This window comes from Manis javanica, chromosome 5 (assembly GCF_040802235.1).
Source record: "Manis javanica isolate MJ-LG chromosome 5, MJ_LKY, whole genome shotgun sequence".
NCBI classification, from domain to species: Eukaryota; Metazoa; Chordata; class Mammalia; order Pholidota; family Manidae; genus Manis; species Manis javanica.
The window spans coordinates 9,239,615-9,257,180 of record NC_133160.1 but is presented as its reverse complement, the minus strand read 5'-3'; the positions used below and the strand labels follow the sequence as shown (position 1 = coordinate 9,257,180).

Sequence of the window (17,566 nt, the reverse complement as noted above, 5' to 3'; positions counted from 1 at the left end):
CCTCGACCCAAGGCCTGGGCGGCCTCAACACAGCCTTGCTACCAGAGCAGATGTCAGGTCTGAGGGGAAAAGCTCGCAGGGTTTAGGAGGAAATGCCTGTTCACTCCAGTGTTCTCTGTCAGGCCTTCAGCGACACGTTTACTATGACCCCAGGCCTTCTCGGGCATGTTCTATGGCCAGAACCAACTTTCCCCTGTCACCACAGCACTCTCCATTTTATTCCTGCCTACCTCAAACTTCGGAGCAGTCGGCCCTGGCTTGGAATCCCTGTTTTGCCCCCAGGTAGTTGTGTGAACATGAATCAGACACTTCGCCTCTCTTTGCCTTTTATCCAAAGTATGGGGATAATCATACTCCCCATACTCACAGGTTCATTCCAAGAAAATGGACACAGGGCAAAACAAAAATGTCCTACAGACACTGGCGAGCACTGCTACGGTGAGCAGCAACGGATGATTTAAATACCATCTCACCATTTGCGGCATATGTTCCACAGTGTGTTGATATTTGAAAAAAAATGCATTATGTATTTTTAAATCAGAAAATAATACACATGCTCCGATTGTAACCATAAAACCTTTTGCCTGCAGCACAGGCCGGAGGGAATATACAGAGGGACCAAGCTACTAGGGGAGACAGGCAGCATAGTACCTGATTTTCTTTCCTTTCCAAAATGGGTCTTTTCACCATTTTCTCAACCTTTAAAAAAAGAGAAAGCCTCACAGGAAGGAGAAATCAAAACCTAATCCATGAGCCAAAGCCAGGCACCCCTCTCCCTCCTTTGGCACCCTTTGGACAGCTTTAGGAATCCAGCCTGGCTGTGTATCTCATATGGGGTTTGCATTCAGTGCTTAGCAAACAAGCCCCCAAGAGGAAGCGAACGCGGACATCACTGTCCTCGGTTTTATGTACCAGGTGGAAGACACACTCCAGGGGGCTGGTCTCTAAGGGAAATGTGCAGTTTTCAAAATATCGCAAAGCCTTTTTCCTGGGCTCTTCTTCCATTCCCCCACCCCGACCACACATACCCCTGCACACATGTCCTAGGTTTTTGCCAAGAGAACACACCATTCTCTCCTCTGAATTAAGCTCCTAGGAGGCAGCAGAATTCACAACAAATGCTGGCAGAACTATGAGCCTGCCATCACTCTGCCCAGGTTCAAGTCCTGTCATTGCCATTTACTGGCTGTGTGGCCTTTGAGTGGTAGCTTAAGGTCTCTGTGCCCCAGTTTCCTCATAGGCAAAATAGCAAAGTTCATTTACTGACTTCAAGAAGTTATGGCAAGAATTCAAATAAAGATTATACATAAAATGTTTAACAAAATGCCCAGTCCATAGCGAGGGCTGCAATCATTATTATTTTAGACTTGGGTGTCTCACACAGGTCCAACTCCTGGGGGAAAGAACTGGCTGGCCACCTTGACCCCAGTGTTCTGGTGGGTCACAGTTTCTTGTTTCATTTCATTGCATTATGACTCTCATTGCCAATAAATAAAATAGCCATAGAAAATCTTCATTGATTGCAGACTGGTTCAATTAATTATGGGCCATCTGTACTTGGTATGCAATACCATGTGTATTAGATATAGGAACACCATGCAGTCCTTAGAATAAGGAAGACAGTATTTCCTGACCCGGGAACATGTCCCTGTTATATTAAAAAAGCAGAATTTTTACAGCATTGCAGACCAGGATGTACAGCATGACACCACATGGTGACTATCAATACATCTGCTTCAACCAAGCCACTCATATGGTCACAGCCCCACGGCCAGGACTGGATGGATGAGGTGAGACTTTCACATCTTCTATCACACAATTCAAGAAATATGGTAGAAAAATGGGAGACTTTAATTTGTGTGCATTTTTTAGTGTTTTTTTAAATAACATTTTTCTCTTAAGGAAAAACTGTATTGCAGCAGCCTGCTGACTTGCCGGTCCCAGGAGCCCACTGGGGCCACAGTCTTAGGTGGAGACTGAGCAGGACCAGCAGCCCTGATGAACCTCCCACCATGCCGCAGGCCCTAGGAAGGCTGCTGGGGCCACATGTGAGCCACACATTCCGCCTGCCCTCCAGGGACTCCCTGCTCCAGCCAAGGAGGCAGGGCCTGGCATCCCAGCAGAGCTCAAAGGAGACATGGTCTCAAGGTTCCTCATCTGCACGGGGACGGGGACCCTACCTCCTCCCCCAGCTTCCCTCCCCGACTCAGCTGGCGCTGCACGGGGCTTCTCAGTCCCTCCAACAGCCATGCTTGCCCTTCTCCGGACCTCACCAGGACCAGCTCCTCCCCCTCGCTCAGGTCCAGCTCGGGGAGGTCCCCCGTGACCTGTCCCCCATCCTCTGTCATTTCCTACTCCTACTTTCCACTCTCTGACATCATTTTATCTGCCTGCTGTCGTCTCTCTCCCCCAGCGAGGCTGGGAGCGCCCTGAGAGCAGGGCCGCACACCTGCCTTCTTCTCTGCTTTATCTCTAGCCCTACAGTGTCCGGCACATCATAGGTTCTCAGCAAACACTGGCAGAGTCAACAAATCAATCAACCTCAGGATCCCCCAGTGCTTGACCCGCAGCCAGACCAATGGCCTCTCCAGCAAAAAGACTCCACAAAGAGAAAGTGCTGAACACCTACCAAAGATTCCTTTTGGGGAACTGACTTACAAGGAAGGAACCTGGGATACAGGTGTAGAACAAGGAATCAAATGCAACCAGAGTAACTCAGCCTGAGTGTACATAATCCACCTCCCGACCTGGACCCCGGGTCTGGGACCTGCCCGGAACTGAGAGGCCAGGAAGACCAAGCACACGTCTACTGCTCTGGGCTGAGATGAAATAAAGGACTTTGGTCTCCTGAGCAGATGTTCAGGCAAACTTCCCCCGCCCTGAACTGACAGGGACAGGCAGCCAGCATGGAAAGGCCCTTCCAAGTCTTACTCAGAGGGGAAGAGAAAAGAGCCAACTTCTTTGGGCAAAGGAGTTGGGTCTAGAGAAGACTTAGCAAGACTTTGCGAGAAAGAAAATGGGGTGGTAGGTGTGCGTGGCTCCATGACCATCCCTGCCTTCCTTTTAATTTGGCAGCCGGGCCAGAGCAACATGCCTCAATGACCAGTGCGCTTGTGGATGGCGACCCCTGTGCTCCAGCTGGCTTAATGGCCTCTCTTTGCAGGCAGCTCTTGAACCCTACGAGGACGGGACAAAGTGCCAGGAAGCAGTAGGGTTGGCACAGAGGCTGGGCTGGAGTCTAGCAGTCCGTCTTGGGAGCTGTGGGCTCGTGTCAGCCCTCGCCGGGGAAATGAGCATGCTTTCAGGAAGAAAGCGACTCCGTCCTCACTTGGGCCCTGGCATGCTGGTGGGTTCCAGGCAAGTGGGGAGGAAATCAAAGTGTCAGTTTGTGTTAAGAGAAACCATGTGTGATGTTTCCCAGTCCTGGCCCTCCTTTTAAAAATTAGCTAAATGAAGATGGCTGAAGTCATTTCAGTCTGCTCTTTCTGACTGCTACCTAGCAGGGAGAAAATATGTATTCCCTGGATGCACGGACTTACCAAGCTGAGATGGGGGGGACTGGAAGTCCCCTTAGCTTAGGATTTCACCAGCTGAAATAGTACAGCTGCCCAACTGCAGGTACTGAGATCTGGAGAGGAAGCGCCTGCCCTCTTTCCTCCTGCCACCCCCCCAACCACCCTGAGCAACTGTGGTGGCTGCCCACTCACCTCCCAGGTTCCACGTGTTTGCCCACTCCCAAGAGTCCATTCTTCATCCAGATTCATTAAGATTTCCAGAACAGTCTTAAAAGTATAAATTAGATCATTGCCACTCCCCTGTTTTAAAGCCTCCAACAGCTATACTCATTGCTTTTGTAATAAAATCCAAACTCTTCACCATGCCTACAGGACTTGGCATGATCCAAACCCCTCCCCAGGGACCTCAGGCTCCACTGGTGTCATCCCCAACCCCACGTTCTCATGTTGCACCAGCCATCTGGGCCAGCTTTCAGTTCCTTAAACCAAGCTCATCCCCACACTTGGACTGTGGCACTGGCGGTTCCTTCTGCCTAGGACACTCTTCCAACAATCGGAGTAGCTTCCTCTTTCCTGCCTTTAGGGCTCTGCTCAAAGCCACCTCCTCAGGGAAGCCCTCTCTGACCACTCTCTCCACAGTTGCCAGATTTAACAAGTAAAAATAAGGACATCCAATTAAATTTGAATTTCAGAAAACAGTGAATACTTTTTTACTACAAGTATGTCCCAAACCCTGTGTCATTGCATGGGACATACTCATACTAAAGACACTCACTGTCTGTCAGATCACATTTCAGTGAGCACCCTGTATCTCCCCCCTACCTCCAGACCCTCTGCTCTCGCTCCTATGACTTGGTTTCACTGTCTTCATAGCACTTTCCCCATCTCAAAGCAGCCTGCTTGCACACAAGTTTGAGACTGGCCAGCCCCTGAGGGCAGGGACCCCATCTGTCATGCATCCCCAATGCCTGGCACCACTCCGGTACACAGTACCGGTGTTCAATAAATATCTGGGACATGAGTGTGGAAGTCCTGGGGCTTAGTGAGCGGAACAAGGCAAAAAGTGCATCATTTTATACAGAAACTGGACCTCAGCTCATCTTTCATCCCACCCCAGGGGCAACTCTTCTCAGAGATGTTCTGTCACCTGGATATGTGCCATACCAGCTTCAGAGAGCCAGTGGCTCTGAGAACCAGGAAATGGAGTTGCAGACCCAGCCCTCCACTGACAAGCTCTGTCACCTCAAGGAAGTCTATCAACCTCACTATGAGTCGACTTCCCCATCTGTCAGATGACGCAGGAAGTGGGCCATTAGGCAAGCTCTCTCCAGCTCCTTCAGGCTGTGATGGAGTCCGAGGCCGAGGTAGGAGGAGGAGGTAAATGTACGTGTGCCAGGGAGGCCGCTTCTCCCAGAAAAGAAACCAGCATGGCCTGGCCTTCCTGACTCTGTGTCAGGTAAACAGAGCTCCCAGAAGGCGTATAGAAGGTCAGCTGACATTTTCTGAGCACCTACTAGGTACCTGACTCTTAGATCCTTGAGCTCCTTTCATTACTAAAATACCACCAACCCCATTTTAGAGATGGGGAAACTGACTCTCAAAGCATATACTATGGAGCCTGTTTGGGCTTCAAGCCAAGTCTGCAGGATGATCCACAATCCAGCCTGCTTACACCTGAAATACATACAATTTTTTTTAAGTGCATGCACCCAAAAATGTAGAAAAAAATAATACAAAAGGCTATCAGACAATTAATAAAATATATGATTTTCTTGGGGTGGGCATGGGATAGGTGGAGTCCAGCCTGGTAATTTCAAATTACGCAAAGGCCTATCGGCACCAAGAACAATTTCTGATGGTGGAGACACTAGTGCCCAAGCTAATTAGAAAATTTACTTCTCTGTGTCTGCTTTCAAAGGCATCCAAACAGAATGAGCTGCAGGATTCTTTCACTTGAAAGTCTGTTCTTATATGCAAGGGGACCCAAGTTTGGGCTTTCTAAAAAGGAAACCATTTTCTCTATCTCTAGTGGGGCTTCAGAACAGTGATCTGGCCTCTGTCTCTGGAGGAACGCTTTGCATCCCAGCCAGCTATGCATCAATGGTGGGCTCTGGCCCAGGGGGCCGATGACGCTGTGGACATGAATCACCGAGGGCAAAGGTCTGCAGAGCCTTAGTCATGCCCCAGCCCAGCCTGGAGTCTGACCTTTCCCAGAGGGAAGCCCCATCTGCAGAGACTCCTATACCAGGTCTATTGTTTCAGAAAACACCATACTGCCTTCAGCCAAACCCGTGGAGAAAAGCAGGTGGCAGAAGAGGTGCCTTCTCTAAGATGGTTCCAATTTTTCCAGGATACCAATTCATGGAAAAATACTCAATTTAGCAAAAAAAAATTATTTTAAGCATATGCATTTCTATTTATTAAACAAAGCTCAAAATACAATGTTTGGGAACCTCCAAGTAATAAAATGACTCATGTTAGGATATGATGACTCAGTGGGAAAGAGGGAATTCCACCACCCACGCCTCCTTTCTAAAAAATCAATTTGCCCTCTCGACAGGTGATGGGAGCCTCCGCCGTCAAAGTGTTCCAAGAAAACCGTCCAACAAAACAAAACACAAAATTCTCTTCAAACAATTTAAGTTTCAAAGCTGAGTAATCCAACACAGGCAGGTTTCCAACCTACACCCCCGCGGGACACAGAGAGCCAGGGAGCTACTTGGCTGGGGCCAGGGGCCTGAATTAAGAAAGATTTACCAGCTGAAAAATTCCAAAACCCTGTGTCATGTGGAGGGAACCTTCCAAAACATTGGATCCCACCCAGGCGCGGCGAGTCGCTCGAAGCCATGGCAACCCCGTTTCCGCTGCCACATCACTTTTATTTTTGTGTCCCTAGATTTTTTCCTGTTTTGCAATGTTTTGCTGGGACCCCCCAACTCCGCCTGAGGCCCCGGTGGCTGGGGGCCAGGGTTACCAGCTGAAGTTAGGAACAGCCTGGCCTGACCAGTGTGAACTTTGTCTGGAAGGTTACGCATTTTTAAAATTTCGGAGAATATATAAAGGCTTTTCAGCAATTACTGAGAATGGTAAATAGGAAAGATCCTCCTGTTCTGTTTGGTTTCTCTTTGTCCCCTTGGACATGACTACAGAGATTCCTCGGGGTTGATGATAAATGCTGCTTGGGATTCCAGCTGTTACCAGCTGTGGGCTGACCAGGGGCCATGACTTGACCTCAACAAGCCTCAGTTGCCTTATCTGTAAACTGGGACTAATGCTACCTGCCTCTTGGGGTCAAATGTGACAGTTACAGAAGACACATCCATTCAACAATACATATAAGCACCTAGTATGTGCCAGGGACTGCTCTAGGTGCTGTGGATCTAGCAGCAGATGCTAAGTCTCCTCCCAGAAGGAACTAAGAGTCTAGAGGGGGAGACCAGATAACACATGAGTCCACAGAGAGATAAGGTGATTTTCGTAGAGCCAGGTGTGACCGAGAAAACACAGTAGGACAATGACACAGAAGGCGACAGGGCTGCGGGAGAGGCTGAAGGACTTCAAAGCAGATGGTGAGGGAGCGGCTCGCCGAGAAAGTCACCTCTGGGCTGAGACTTGAAGGAACAGAGGACACAGCCTTTTAAAGGTGGTGGAAGAACATTCCAGGAGGAAACAGCAAAAGCAAAAGTCCTGAGACAGAAACAAGCTTAGGATGTTTGAGGACAGAACGAAGACCGGTGTAGCTACAGCTGACCAAGCAAGGGGGCGAGTCGAAAAAGCTGAAATCAGAGAGATGGGCAAGGGCCAGGTCATACAGGCTCTTGGAAGTCATGAAAAGAATTTAAAATAGTAATAAAAATAATATAATAATCATTTTTATTACTGCTGCTATAAATAAGATGCCATTTTCCAAAACACCAAGCTTTCTAACTTAAGAAACACCAGGCTGCCCCTCTCCTACTGCTTTTCCACCGTTCTCCAATTTGTCATCCTGCTGGAGTGGAAACTGCCAATTCCATTTCAGTCCACAGCTATAAAAAGAACATTGGAGCTGGCGGTGCTGATGACCCAACGTGGGGGCTAAGATTAGCCCAGGAGGCTGTCACCTTTCCTTAATGTGAGAACCAGCTGGGGTTCCCCTTCCTTGGAAAACTTCGGCTGTTCCACTCCACCCCACCCCTCGGTGCTTTTGCCAGCCAAGCTGTCCGTGGAGATGGGAACGGGGATGAGTTTTGGAAAAAAGAAGTTGAGCAACAGGGATTCCCCCTGCAGAAGGGAGTCCTGGGCTGGGAGACGAGTTCTGGGGTCAAAAGAGCAGGGTCACCTCCTTGTCTGTCAGAGACGCTGGGAACCAGACCCCCAGCCAGGGCAGCCCACCACTCCTCCGGGGTTCTCGAGTGATTCAGATACCCCTGCCCATCTCTTGGCAGCACCCCAGGAGTCACATTCACCCAGGCTTCGTTCCTTAAGGCAGACGGGAAAATATTCTAAATGGATCCTCTCGGCATCAACGAGCTGCTGCAGAAATCAAGGGTCTGTCTCACTGCAGCATGGTTCCAGTCAAGAGCTCAGAGCAGTTTAAGGGTCTTTGGGCAGATTGACCTGGTTCTAAGTTTTTTCAGAGTAGAACAGCTAATGGTCAGGCTGCAGATGCTGGAGCCCACGTTTGAACTCAGCACTGCAGTTTACCCAGTTGTGAGACCTTCACTACATTACATAAACTCTCTGAGCTGAGTTTCTCATCAGTAAAACTGAGAGAACAGTAACTCTCTTATAGGCCTGTCATGAGGAAATCAGATTAGTCTGAATACACATAAAAGTGCCTAGAACAAGGCCTGGTATGTAGCTTACTATTATTACTTATTATTCTTTTTCAATATCTCTTGGTTCCATGAGATAAAAATATTACTCATTTTTGTCCTTCCACAGCCTATGTCTAATGATAATAATAAAAGCCAACACTGAATGAGCATCTACAATGTGCTAAGCTCTGTGCAAAGAGCTGAATCTGTACCATCTCATTTAATCTTCTCATCTCTCAAGAGAAGCGAATCACCTATCTTTTCCAAAAGAGGAAATGTTGACTCAGAGAGGTAAAATGACTTACCCAGAATGTCAAAGTAACAAAATGCAGATCATGGATTTGAACCCAGACTGCCTGACGTCAGCCTGTGCTTGTAACTACCACAGCACAGGGCCTCTCAAAGCTTGCTCAGCCCAGGCCGGTTCCTGGAGCAGCGTGCCAAGTCAGTGAGGGCTATGGCCTGAGCAATCACAATGCGGGAGCAGCAGTAAAAATACCATCAGACATTCAGTGAGCCCGCTCTATGCACTAAGCACACACCATTCATTTACTCGTTTAACTCTAGGAAGGAAGGACTGCTCTTCTCTCATTTTACAGAAGGGAACCGAAGCCTATGGAGGTCGAGCAGGACAATGCTGGGTATTATCTGTGGGTGAGTCCCCTGCCTTCCCCAAGCTTAGCTGTCTGCCTCCCACGGGTGCCGGGTTAGGTGAGACAGTATGTGCACAGCAGCAGGCAAAGGGCCCGCCCACAGATGGTGGGCAATCAGAGGGGGCTGTTATTATTACTCTTATTAATATGCAACTTTTTTAAGTTGAAACAGATTCTGAGGTTTTCTCTCTTCAAAAGGTAAACTGTAAAATTTCTTTTGAAAGCCAGAGAAGGCAAGCTACAGGGCAAATGCCATTCACTCTTTCGTTTGTTTATTTGTTCATTCAACAAACACTTAATTGATGCCCTTGAGTTGGCATCACAGGTATGTGAGCTCCCCGGACAACTGAAAGGTGGCCGGCTTCCACTCTACCAGGAACATGGCAGGACCTGGCCTCCAGGCCATCCCCACATGTTGGTCGGCTCTCCCTGGAAAATGCCAACCCGGACTTGGATAACAGGATGTCTGTATATTATTAGCATTTCTCCTCTGCTAATAAGGCACTTTGAGACCATACACTTCTTGTGAAAGTCAGCAGAAGGGCAGCAGGATGGTTTCCTGGTCAGGAGACACGTCAAAGCTGCAGAGGCTAAGGTTTACTTGGTCATTTACACTCGTGCCCCTGTCCTGCTCAGGAAGTCACGATGCGGCCCTTACCCACGGGCAGACCATGCCAAGGCTGTGGATCTACCTTGTGCTGGGAGATCTCTGTTCTGGCATCTGCCTGCTCATCAAAACATTTCTGGGTTTTACTCCAGCCACATGACTCTCTGACTCACAAGAGCCTAACAGATTCTTACCGTAGAGAAAATGTTCCACCACCTGAAAAACAAGCCTCCCCAAGATGCTTAAAAACGTGCACACCCCTGTGAATCCAGTGTACCACATACAGGCCTTTGCCTTAGGAAATGACAATAACAGACAGCTTTAGTTAACATATAATGAGTACTATATGCCAAGCATTTTGTAGTGCTTAACATGTATAAATTCCTAATCTCATGACCATCCTATGAGGCAGGACTGTCATCATCCCATTATACAGATGAGGAAACTGCTGCCCAGAGAGGATAAGTAACTTGCCCAAGGTCACACAGCTAGAAAGCAGTGGAGTTGGGTTTTGAACACAAGCAGACTGGCTTAAGAGCATGACAAAGGGAATGTAGAGGCTGTTTGTCACTGAGTTAAAGAGCACAGAGATGGGAGCAGCCCAATGCCCAATACAAGGGGAATGGTTAAACAAAGTGCTAGACAAGCATGTGATAGAACGCAATGCATCCATTTAAATATCTGTGCCCCTCACCCCTCACTGCACCACTGCTGCCCCTCAGACCCGCGGTAACAGGCCTCATGCCTTCTAAACCACTCCCCAACTCCCATACATCCCTCTCCAGCCCCCACTGACATGCCTTACTTAATGTCCTCATCCTTTTTTTTTTTTTTTTTGCAACAGCTTCATCAGACCTCCTTAAAATCAGATCAACTCTGCTCTCTTTCATGCTTTCAGTGGGAGAAAGCAGTTCTCATACCCTGGTCACAGGGCCAGCCCACCCCAGCAGGGGGCTTTGTGTGGACTGGGAAGCAGCCTCCTTCCCCATGACACTCTGTTTCCTCCTGTCAGCAGCTGTCTTAGTGATACAGACTGAGGAGGTATCTAGTTTGAATGGCAGCACCCCAAGGAGGTGCCCTTGTGCAATGCACAACCTCCACAACTAGACGGTCTGTCCATTACATTGTGTCTCATCCTAAAACAGAAAAACATCAATTCCCCTTTGAAATAATATAACCGAAGTCATGTCCATTAGAGAAAATAAGGAGGTCTAGCACCTATAGCAATGAAAGAACCTCATAACCTGATATTTTTCCTGCCTCAGATCATTCTCTTTTTACCATGTCCTCATTGGCAAAAGATATTAACAGGCAGTGCACAGAAGACAGAATACATATGGCCAATAAACAACAACAAAACTCATACCAAAGGAATGCAAAGTAAAAAGAAGTACGAATTCAGCAAAATTTTTCTTAGTTAACGAAAAATGGCACTTCTGGGATGGGATGAAACCATTACAGACAGGGTATTTAAAGTTTCAACTTGTAGATTTCTGGAAGGTAATTTAGTAATATGTATTTAAAGCTCTCAAATGACTACCCAAAATTCCATGCTAGAAACAAACCCTGAATAAAAAAAGATACACATAGAGATTCATGCATAAAAGATGAATTCACCCTAGAAGTATAAGATGATGAACTACAGCACTGTTTATAATAAAAATATAAGTAGCCTTATGTGTGCTGGCTTACAATATACCTGCTACTGTTATAATTGCACAACATATATTAACTCAGTGGCTTTTGTGACAACCCTAAGGGGTAAGAACTCTTGTTATCATTCTGTCTGTAAGGAAGTGGAGGCACAGAAAGGTTAGGTAATTTGCCTAAGATCACAGAGCAAGCAGATAGCAAAGCCAGACTATGACCCCAGGATATCCAGGGCCAGAGCACGTATGCTCACTCGCCATGCTGATCAACCTCCCTTTTTGATAGCAGTGAAAAGTTGAGAAAATTTGCCTCTGTATGTGAAAAAATAATTTCAAAGAAAGAGTGGAGGTTGATGGATAACCTTATCAATGGAACAACCCAGAATCAGCTTCAACACATAATGGTACATTCACGCAGCGGGGACCTGTGTCAACATCAAAATCCCTGGAGACCTGGGAAACCTCTCAAGGTGAGCAAAAAGGGCAGAAGATTCTACATCTACATGATGGCATCACCCCCAAGCCAGTGCTCTTTGGAGGAAAAAGATGGTGGCTTTTCCATGGGGTCAGTGGACACAATAGAGCTCAAAAAGCCCTCTAACCTGTGGTCTTCTCAGTAAACACGACTTTGGACTCGGCTGTGAAGTTCTGTCCGGTGAGAATCATCTGCTGGCCCCCACAGACCAGGCAGCTGTCGATGTCCTGTCTTTCCACCATGGGCAGCTCGTGGGCGGATCGCTGGGCTGAGGACAAGAGGAAAGAAGTCACTGTGATGGTCGGAGACGTCTGCTCAGGGGAGGCTTTCTGATTTCATGGCGACTGGACGCACTCTGCCCACCCATCCCCTGTTGTCCTCGCCAGTGTGGAACCATCAGCCCCGACAGCCAGAGGCTCTGCAAATGTAATGCTCCTGTAAACGTGCCCTAAGCTATTTGGGCTGATTTCCTTCTAAGAACGTGTTTCATTTTCATGACTGCCTGTTCTCCTTATAGAGAGGGCAGGCCATGAGAATTTGATATTCATTTTTTATAGGCAGACAGGCAAATCAACTTTTTTCATAAGAGATTCCTTTGCTAGATGAACTCTTGAACTCCTCTGCATCTGATGTCAGCAAACCCTTGAAGGGATCCTGCATGCTAAACTGCAGGATCTGGTTCCCCAAGGGTTTAGACATATTCTCTTTGGAATTCATTCATAATACTGAACACGGTCTTCAAAACGTCCATGAGCTTGCCCCCCAAAACCCTCCGACCTCATTTCCCAGAACTCCCTCCCTCCCCCGCCCCCCCTCCTCTGCCTCAGCCACACTTACAGAACATTCTCTCTGCCTCTCAGACACTCTCAGCACAGCCCTATCTTGGAGCACATGCACTCTCCACTCCTGTTCTCTGGGAAATTCTTCCCAAGTACCAGGTTTCTACTCAGATGTCACCTCCCCTAGGGTAAGGAATTACCACTAACCTTCCACACTCCCAGGGGCAGTTAAAACAGCAGCACCTACCTCCTGTCTCCCTCCCTCCCTCCCTCTTTTGACCTACTTTAACCCTGCTTTTTCTCCAAAGAGCTCTTCATTTTCACTGATGCTGCATGTAGCTTTTACTGGTTTATCTGATTTTCATCTCGCCCACAGCTAAAAAGCAAGTAAGCTCAAGGCCAGATGCAGTGCCTAGGACTTAGCAGGAGGTGCTCACGATGGATCGAATGATGGAAGGAAGGAAGGAGACAGATATGGAAACATCTCATTATATCTTAACACATGCACACATACATGTACACACTGACATCTCTTATAATCTAGATCTATTTCTGCAATGAATGGAAGATGGAGGGAAAGGACAGGCCTATGCTGAGCATTTAACTACAATGATACACTTGAATGCTCACAGCAACTTTCTGAGGAAGGAAGTATTACAATTACTCACATTTGACTGGGAAAAAAACTAAAGCTAAGAAAAGCCAGGTCACCCCTTGGTCAAAGGTATGTGGTTAGGCTTATGTCTGAACCCTCCAAGGCGGTTTGCCTAGCTCCCGGGGTCCATCCCATAGCCACAGCAGCCAGCCCCCAATTCCTGGGGAAGGCAAGCTGCAGGAAAGAATCAAGACCCTCTGCAGCTATCTTCCCTGGGCAGGATGAGAAACTGGCCCCAGTCACGGTGAGGGATTGGTCTGCTCAGGCCTCGCCTTGGCAGTGTGGGCTGCAGAGGCTGGCCCTCCCCTCTGTGAGTCAGTCTGAACTCCTGGCATCCCTCCCGGAGCCCAAGAACTAGGCGGAGGGCCAGCTCTTTCCGTGCCAGGGGCCTGTGGACCTCCCCATCCGGGAGCCAGGGCAGCAGCCACATGAGGCCCGAGGCCCAAACCTAACCCTTCCCTCCTGGCCAGCCTGGGCCTCCAGGTGGCCGAGCATCCCCTGCATTTGTCCTGAAACCAGCTCCCTCAGAAGCAACCATGCACTCCCCAACATGTAAGGGATCTGCTGTGGGTGAGCCGCATGCTCCCAGACTTTCCACCTCAGAAGTGTAACCCAGCCACTCACAAAAGCCCCCTGCCCATTTCTCCCCATGCCCAGCTTAGCCCAGGCTCTCTGCTCCCAGGGACCAGCCAGCACTGTTCTCAGGGGCTGCCCCGTTTAGAGCATATATTAAAAAGGCCTCTCTGCAGAAGCTGCTAACTTGTCCCACATGTGCTGGGTTACTAATCCTTTCTTTCAATATAGGAGTTTTGTAGGACTTCCTAATTGAGCTGCCACAAATGAGGATTTATTAGCAGTGTAAACAGCAGCCCCATTGCCTAGAAAAGCAGGTCCCAGCTTCTAAGATCTGCCTTTGATGAGGCTGTGGGGCGGCAGGGGGCTTCTGGCCCCGGGGATGGGTGGGGAGACATCAGGAGCCATCCCTCCCATTCTGCAGGTGGAAAGCCTGAGTCATTGCTACTGGGCAAGATGGCCAAGGGCTCGCAGCCAGCCAGGCCGGGGGGCTGGCCATGAGCTCTGGACGCTGGGTGGGAGGCTGGCCGGGCCGCTTGGCTGTGAGTCACCATGTACTGCTGTGAACACAGCTCAGCTCTCTCCCGAAGCAACCTCACTGCTTCCCCCTTCAAAGCCCCACAGTCCCAGGCAACCAGCGGCTTCTCCCTCTGCCACGTTTGCACTTCCCACCCTTTCTCCTCACCTGAAGAAAAGCTATCTTTAGTAGTGAAAATTTAAAGAGACGGAATGAGAAGCTTTTACCAGGACTCCAGTCTTACAGCTCAAAGTGGGGGCCGGGAGCGTCGGCATCACTGGGAGCTTGTTAGAAATGCAGAACCACGGGCCCCACGTCCAACCTAGGGAACCCCAATCTGCAGTGTGACCAGGAATCTGGGTGATTCATGCGTACAGTCAAGTTTGGGAGGCTTCTGAGCATTAGAATGAGCAGGGGAGGTAAAAAAAAAAATACTGATACCCAGGCCCTAATTCCAGAGCAGAGGTTCCCAGCCTAGGCACTATTAACATCCGGCCAGCATCAGCCTCTGCTGTGGGAAACTGTCCCCTGAATTCAGGATGCTGGGCAGCATCCCTGGGCTCCACCTACTAGATGCACAGCTTTCCACCCCCACTGACAACCAAAATTGCCTCTAGATGTAGCTGATGTCCGCTGGGGAGAAGGGGCTGACAGCCATAGTCTAGAGATTCTGATTTCAGCGGTCTGAGGGGGGGACTCCAGCAGGGCAGATTGTTGGTTTTTTTTTAAACAGTCTTTAATGATTCTGAGGGGCCACCTTCGAACCAACACAGCGGGATTACCAGGACCCTGGGGGCCGTGGGAGCATTCCTGGTTTACAGCTGCTTGGGCCCTGGGATCAGAAAGCCATGGTTTCAAGCCCTGCCTCTGCCAGCTCCCAGCTGTGTGGCGCTGGGCAAGTCACTCCATTTCTCTGAGTCACAGATGCCTCCTCTGTAAAATCCTCATAGTACCTGCCCTCATGGGTCTGCTGTAAGCAGTACAAGAGGCACTTCATGTAAACATGTGAACATGGTCAATATATATTTGATAAAATATTTAGTATCAGTAAACCAAATGTCCATCAATGGGTGGATAAACAGGATGCAGTGTATCCATACAGAAATATTATTCAGGAGTAAAAAGGAATGAAGTACTGGTACAAGCTACAGTACGGATGAGCCTTGAAAACATGGCAAGTGAAGGAAACCAGTCAAAAGAGGATAAATACTATATGATCCCATTTATATGAAGTGTTCCCAGGAGGCAAATCATAGAGACAGAAAACAGACTGGTGACTGCGAGGATCTGGGCAGTGACAGCTAATGAGTATGGGGTTTCTTTTTTGGGGTGGCACAAAGTTCTGGAATGAGATGGTGGTGGTGGCTGCACAGTGCTGGGAATGTTCTTAATGCCGCTGACTTGTACACCTTCAGATGGCCCAAATGGTGAGTTTATGTCATGTGTCTTGCGCCACAGTAAAAAAGTACCTAATGTAAAACAAAGCACTTAACCCATGCCTAGAACACAGTGACCGCTCAAGAAATTAGTCTTTAGGACGGTTAACTTTCAAAATGCTGCTCTTCTTTGCTTAGTCATTTTCAAAATGTTTTCTCATTTATCTTTTTAAACCCTTAATTAAAGGCCCCCCATCCCTAGCACTGAGACATTGTTAATGCCATTTAATAGAAAGGCAAATACTCAGGACTTGGCTGCAGTGGGGCAGCCCCTGCCAGGGTGAAGGCTGGTTAGTGAGGGACAGCCCCTCCGTTCCAGCACAGGGTTCCCAAACAGGTGATTCTTGTTTGGAGCTTCTCAGTGCCAAACCTCAATTTCCCCATCTGAAAAACGGGGCTATTGACAGATCCACCTCACAGGTTGTTGTGAGGATTAAAGGGGAGAATTCCCAAAAAGCGTATTTGCCTCAATATTACCCAGGCAGGTGAATGAACAATATTAAAAGCTATAGCTTCTCGAGCAGCGTCCATGTGCTAGGCACCAGCTAATCCCTGCTGTCCTACACTAGACATTTCAACAAACATGTGTTGACACATATGTTTACACACATTACTGCTCTCCTTCTGTTGTCTTTGCTGAGCCCTGAACCATAACCCAGGTTTCTCAACCCTGATTGTCAGCGTTTTTCAAAATGGGGTTCCCAGGCCACGTGCAGCTGCATTACCTGGTTGGGGGAGGCACTTAATTAAAATGCAGATGCCCCAGGCCATGCCCTCTACCCACTACACCGGAATCTCCTAGACAGAGCTGGACATTTGCATCTTAGCAATCTTTCCAGGTCACTTGTTCCACACAGTGGTTTGAGAGCCAACTTCCACACTTAAGAGGCCACCTGAGAACAAGGGGACCTCCTCCAGGGGAGGCCCCAGCATCCTCAGAGAGCCCAGAGGCAAAGCAAACAAATCCAATTAGCCTTCGAAAGAGGAACTGAGCAGTGGCAAACAGCAACCAGAATTACCCTCCGGGGGTCCACTTCCTTCTCTCTCTCTCTCTGACGCAACCTCTGATACCTATGGCTGCTAATTGGGGTGACACTATCCAGGACCTATGGGAGGCTCTCAGGAAGCCCGCTGGGCCTCCCAGGTCTGCATCACCCCCACCAGTACCCACTGTCTCCCATTCAGCTTTCCAACCATCAGAGACTCTAGGCCATCAAACCACACTCCCTGCAGTGTTAGACCAAACCAGGCGCTGCCATTTGGAAGCCACCCTGAGGGCCTGTGTCTCGCCTGTGGGCCAAGTCTAGGCCCTCTGCTCCAGCTTAAGCTTCTAGGTGGCCTCACCACCAGATTTCCCTAGGTTTCCCTCCTCCCCCCAGATTCTGGCACGTCATAAAGTGGCCTGGGGCTCCTGTGTTTTATGAGCTCTGAATCAACAGGGTGCTGTTGGTTTAACCAGTTTGGTGTTTACTTTCACTAGAACAGAGGCTGATGGGGAGCAGGGTGGCAACAGCGAAGGGAAATCACACCAGCGCAGGGTCTGCACATCTGCCCAGGGTGCCCAGAGATTGCCTGACTCCCTGCAATCTGCCCGGCCACAGGGGGGGCAGGGCCAGGAACTACAATCTGCCCAAGAACCTCAGAAGAGAGGCAGGAGAGGCTGGTCAGAGAAACTCTTTTCTGCAGAGTGGGTGGGTTCTGCTAATAATAGTACATAATTACAGCTGCCACAGACACTGCCTGATTCCAGGCACCTCATGTGTACATTTTGCTTATATTATAAAACACATAAGATGAGACGATTTAGGGTCAAGAGCAAAAGTAAGGATGCTTCTGTGTCTCTGCCCAAGTTTAAAGCCCAGCTCAGTGACATCCTAGCTTTGGGACCTTGAGCGAATCACTTAATCC

At 48.7% G+C, this 17,566-nt stretch overlaps 1 protein-coding gene across 7 annotated transcripts in view; it reads right to left on the bottom strand.

Moving 5' to 3' along the window:
• The window catches only part of NFATC2 (nuclear factor of activated T cells 2), a 148,392-nt gene that overhangs the window by 48,697 nt on the left and 82,129 nt on the right, over positions 1 to 17,566 (bottom strand). For all 7 annotated transcript variants that reach the window (XM_073236439.1, XM_073236440.1, XM_073236436.1 and 4 more), the window contains exon 6: positions 11,826 to 11,966. In XM_073236439.1, the coding sequence (XP_073092540.1) occupies positions 11,826 to 11,966 (141 nt within the window). The remainder of the gene's footprint in view (positions 1 to 11,825; positions 11,967 to 17,566) is intronic.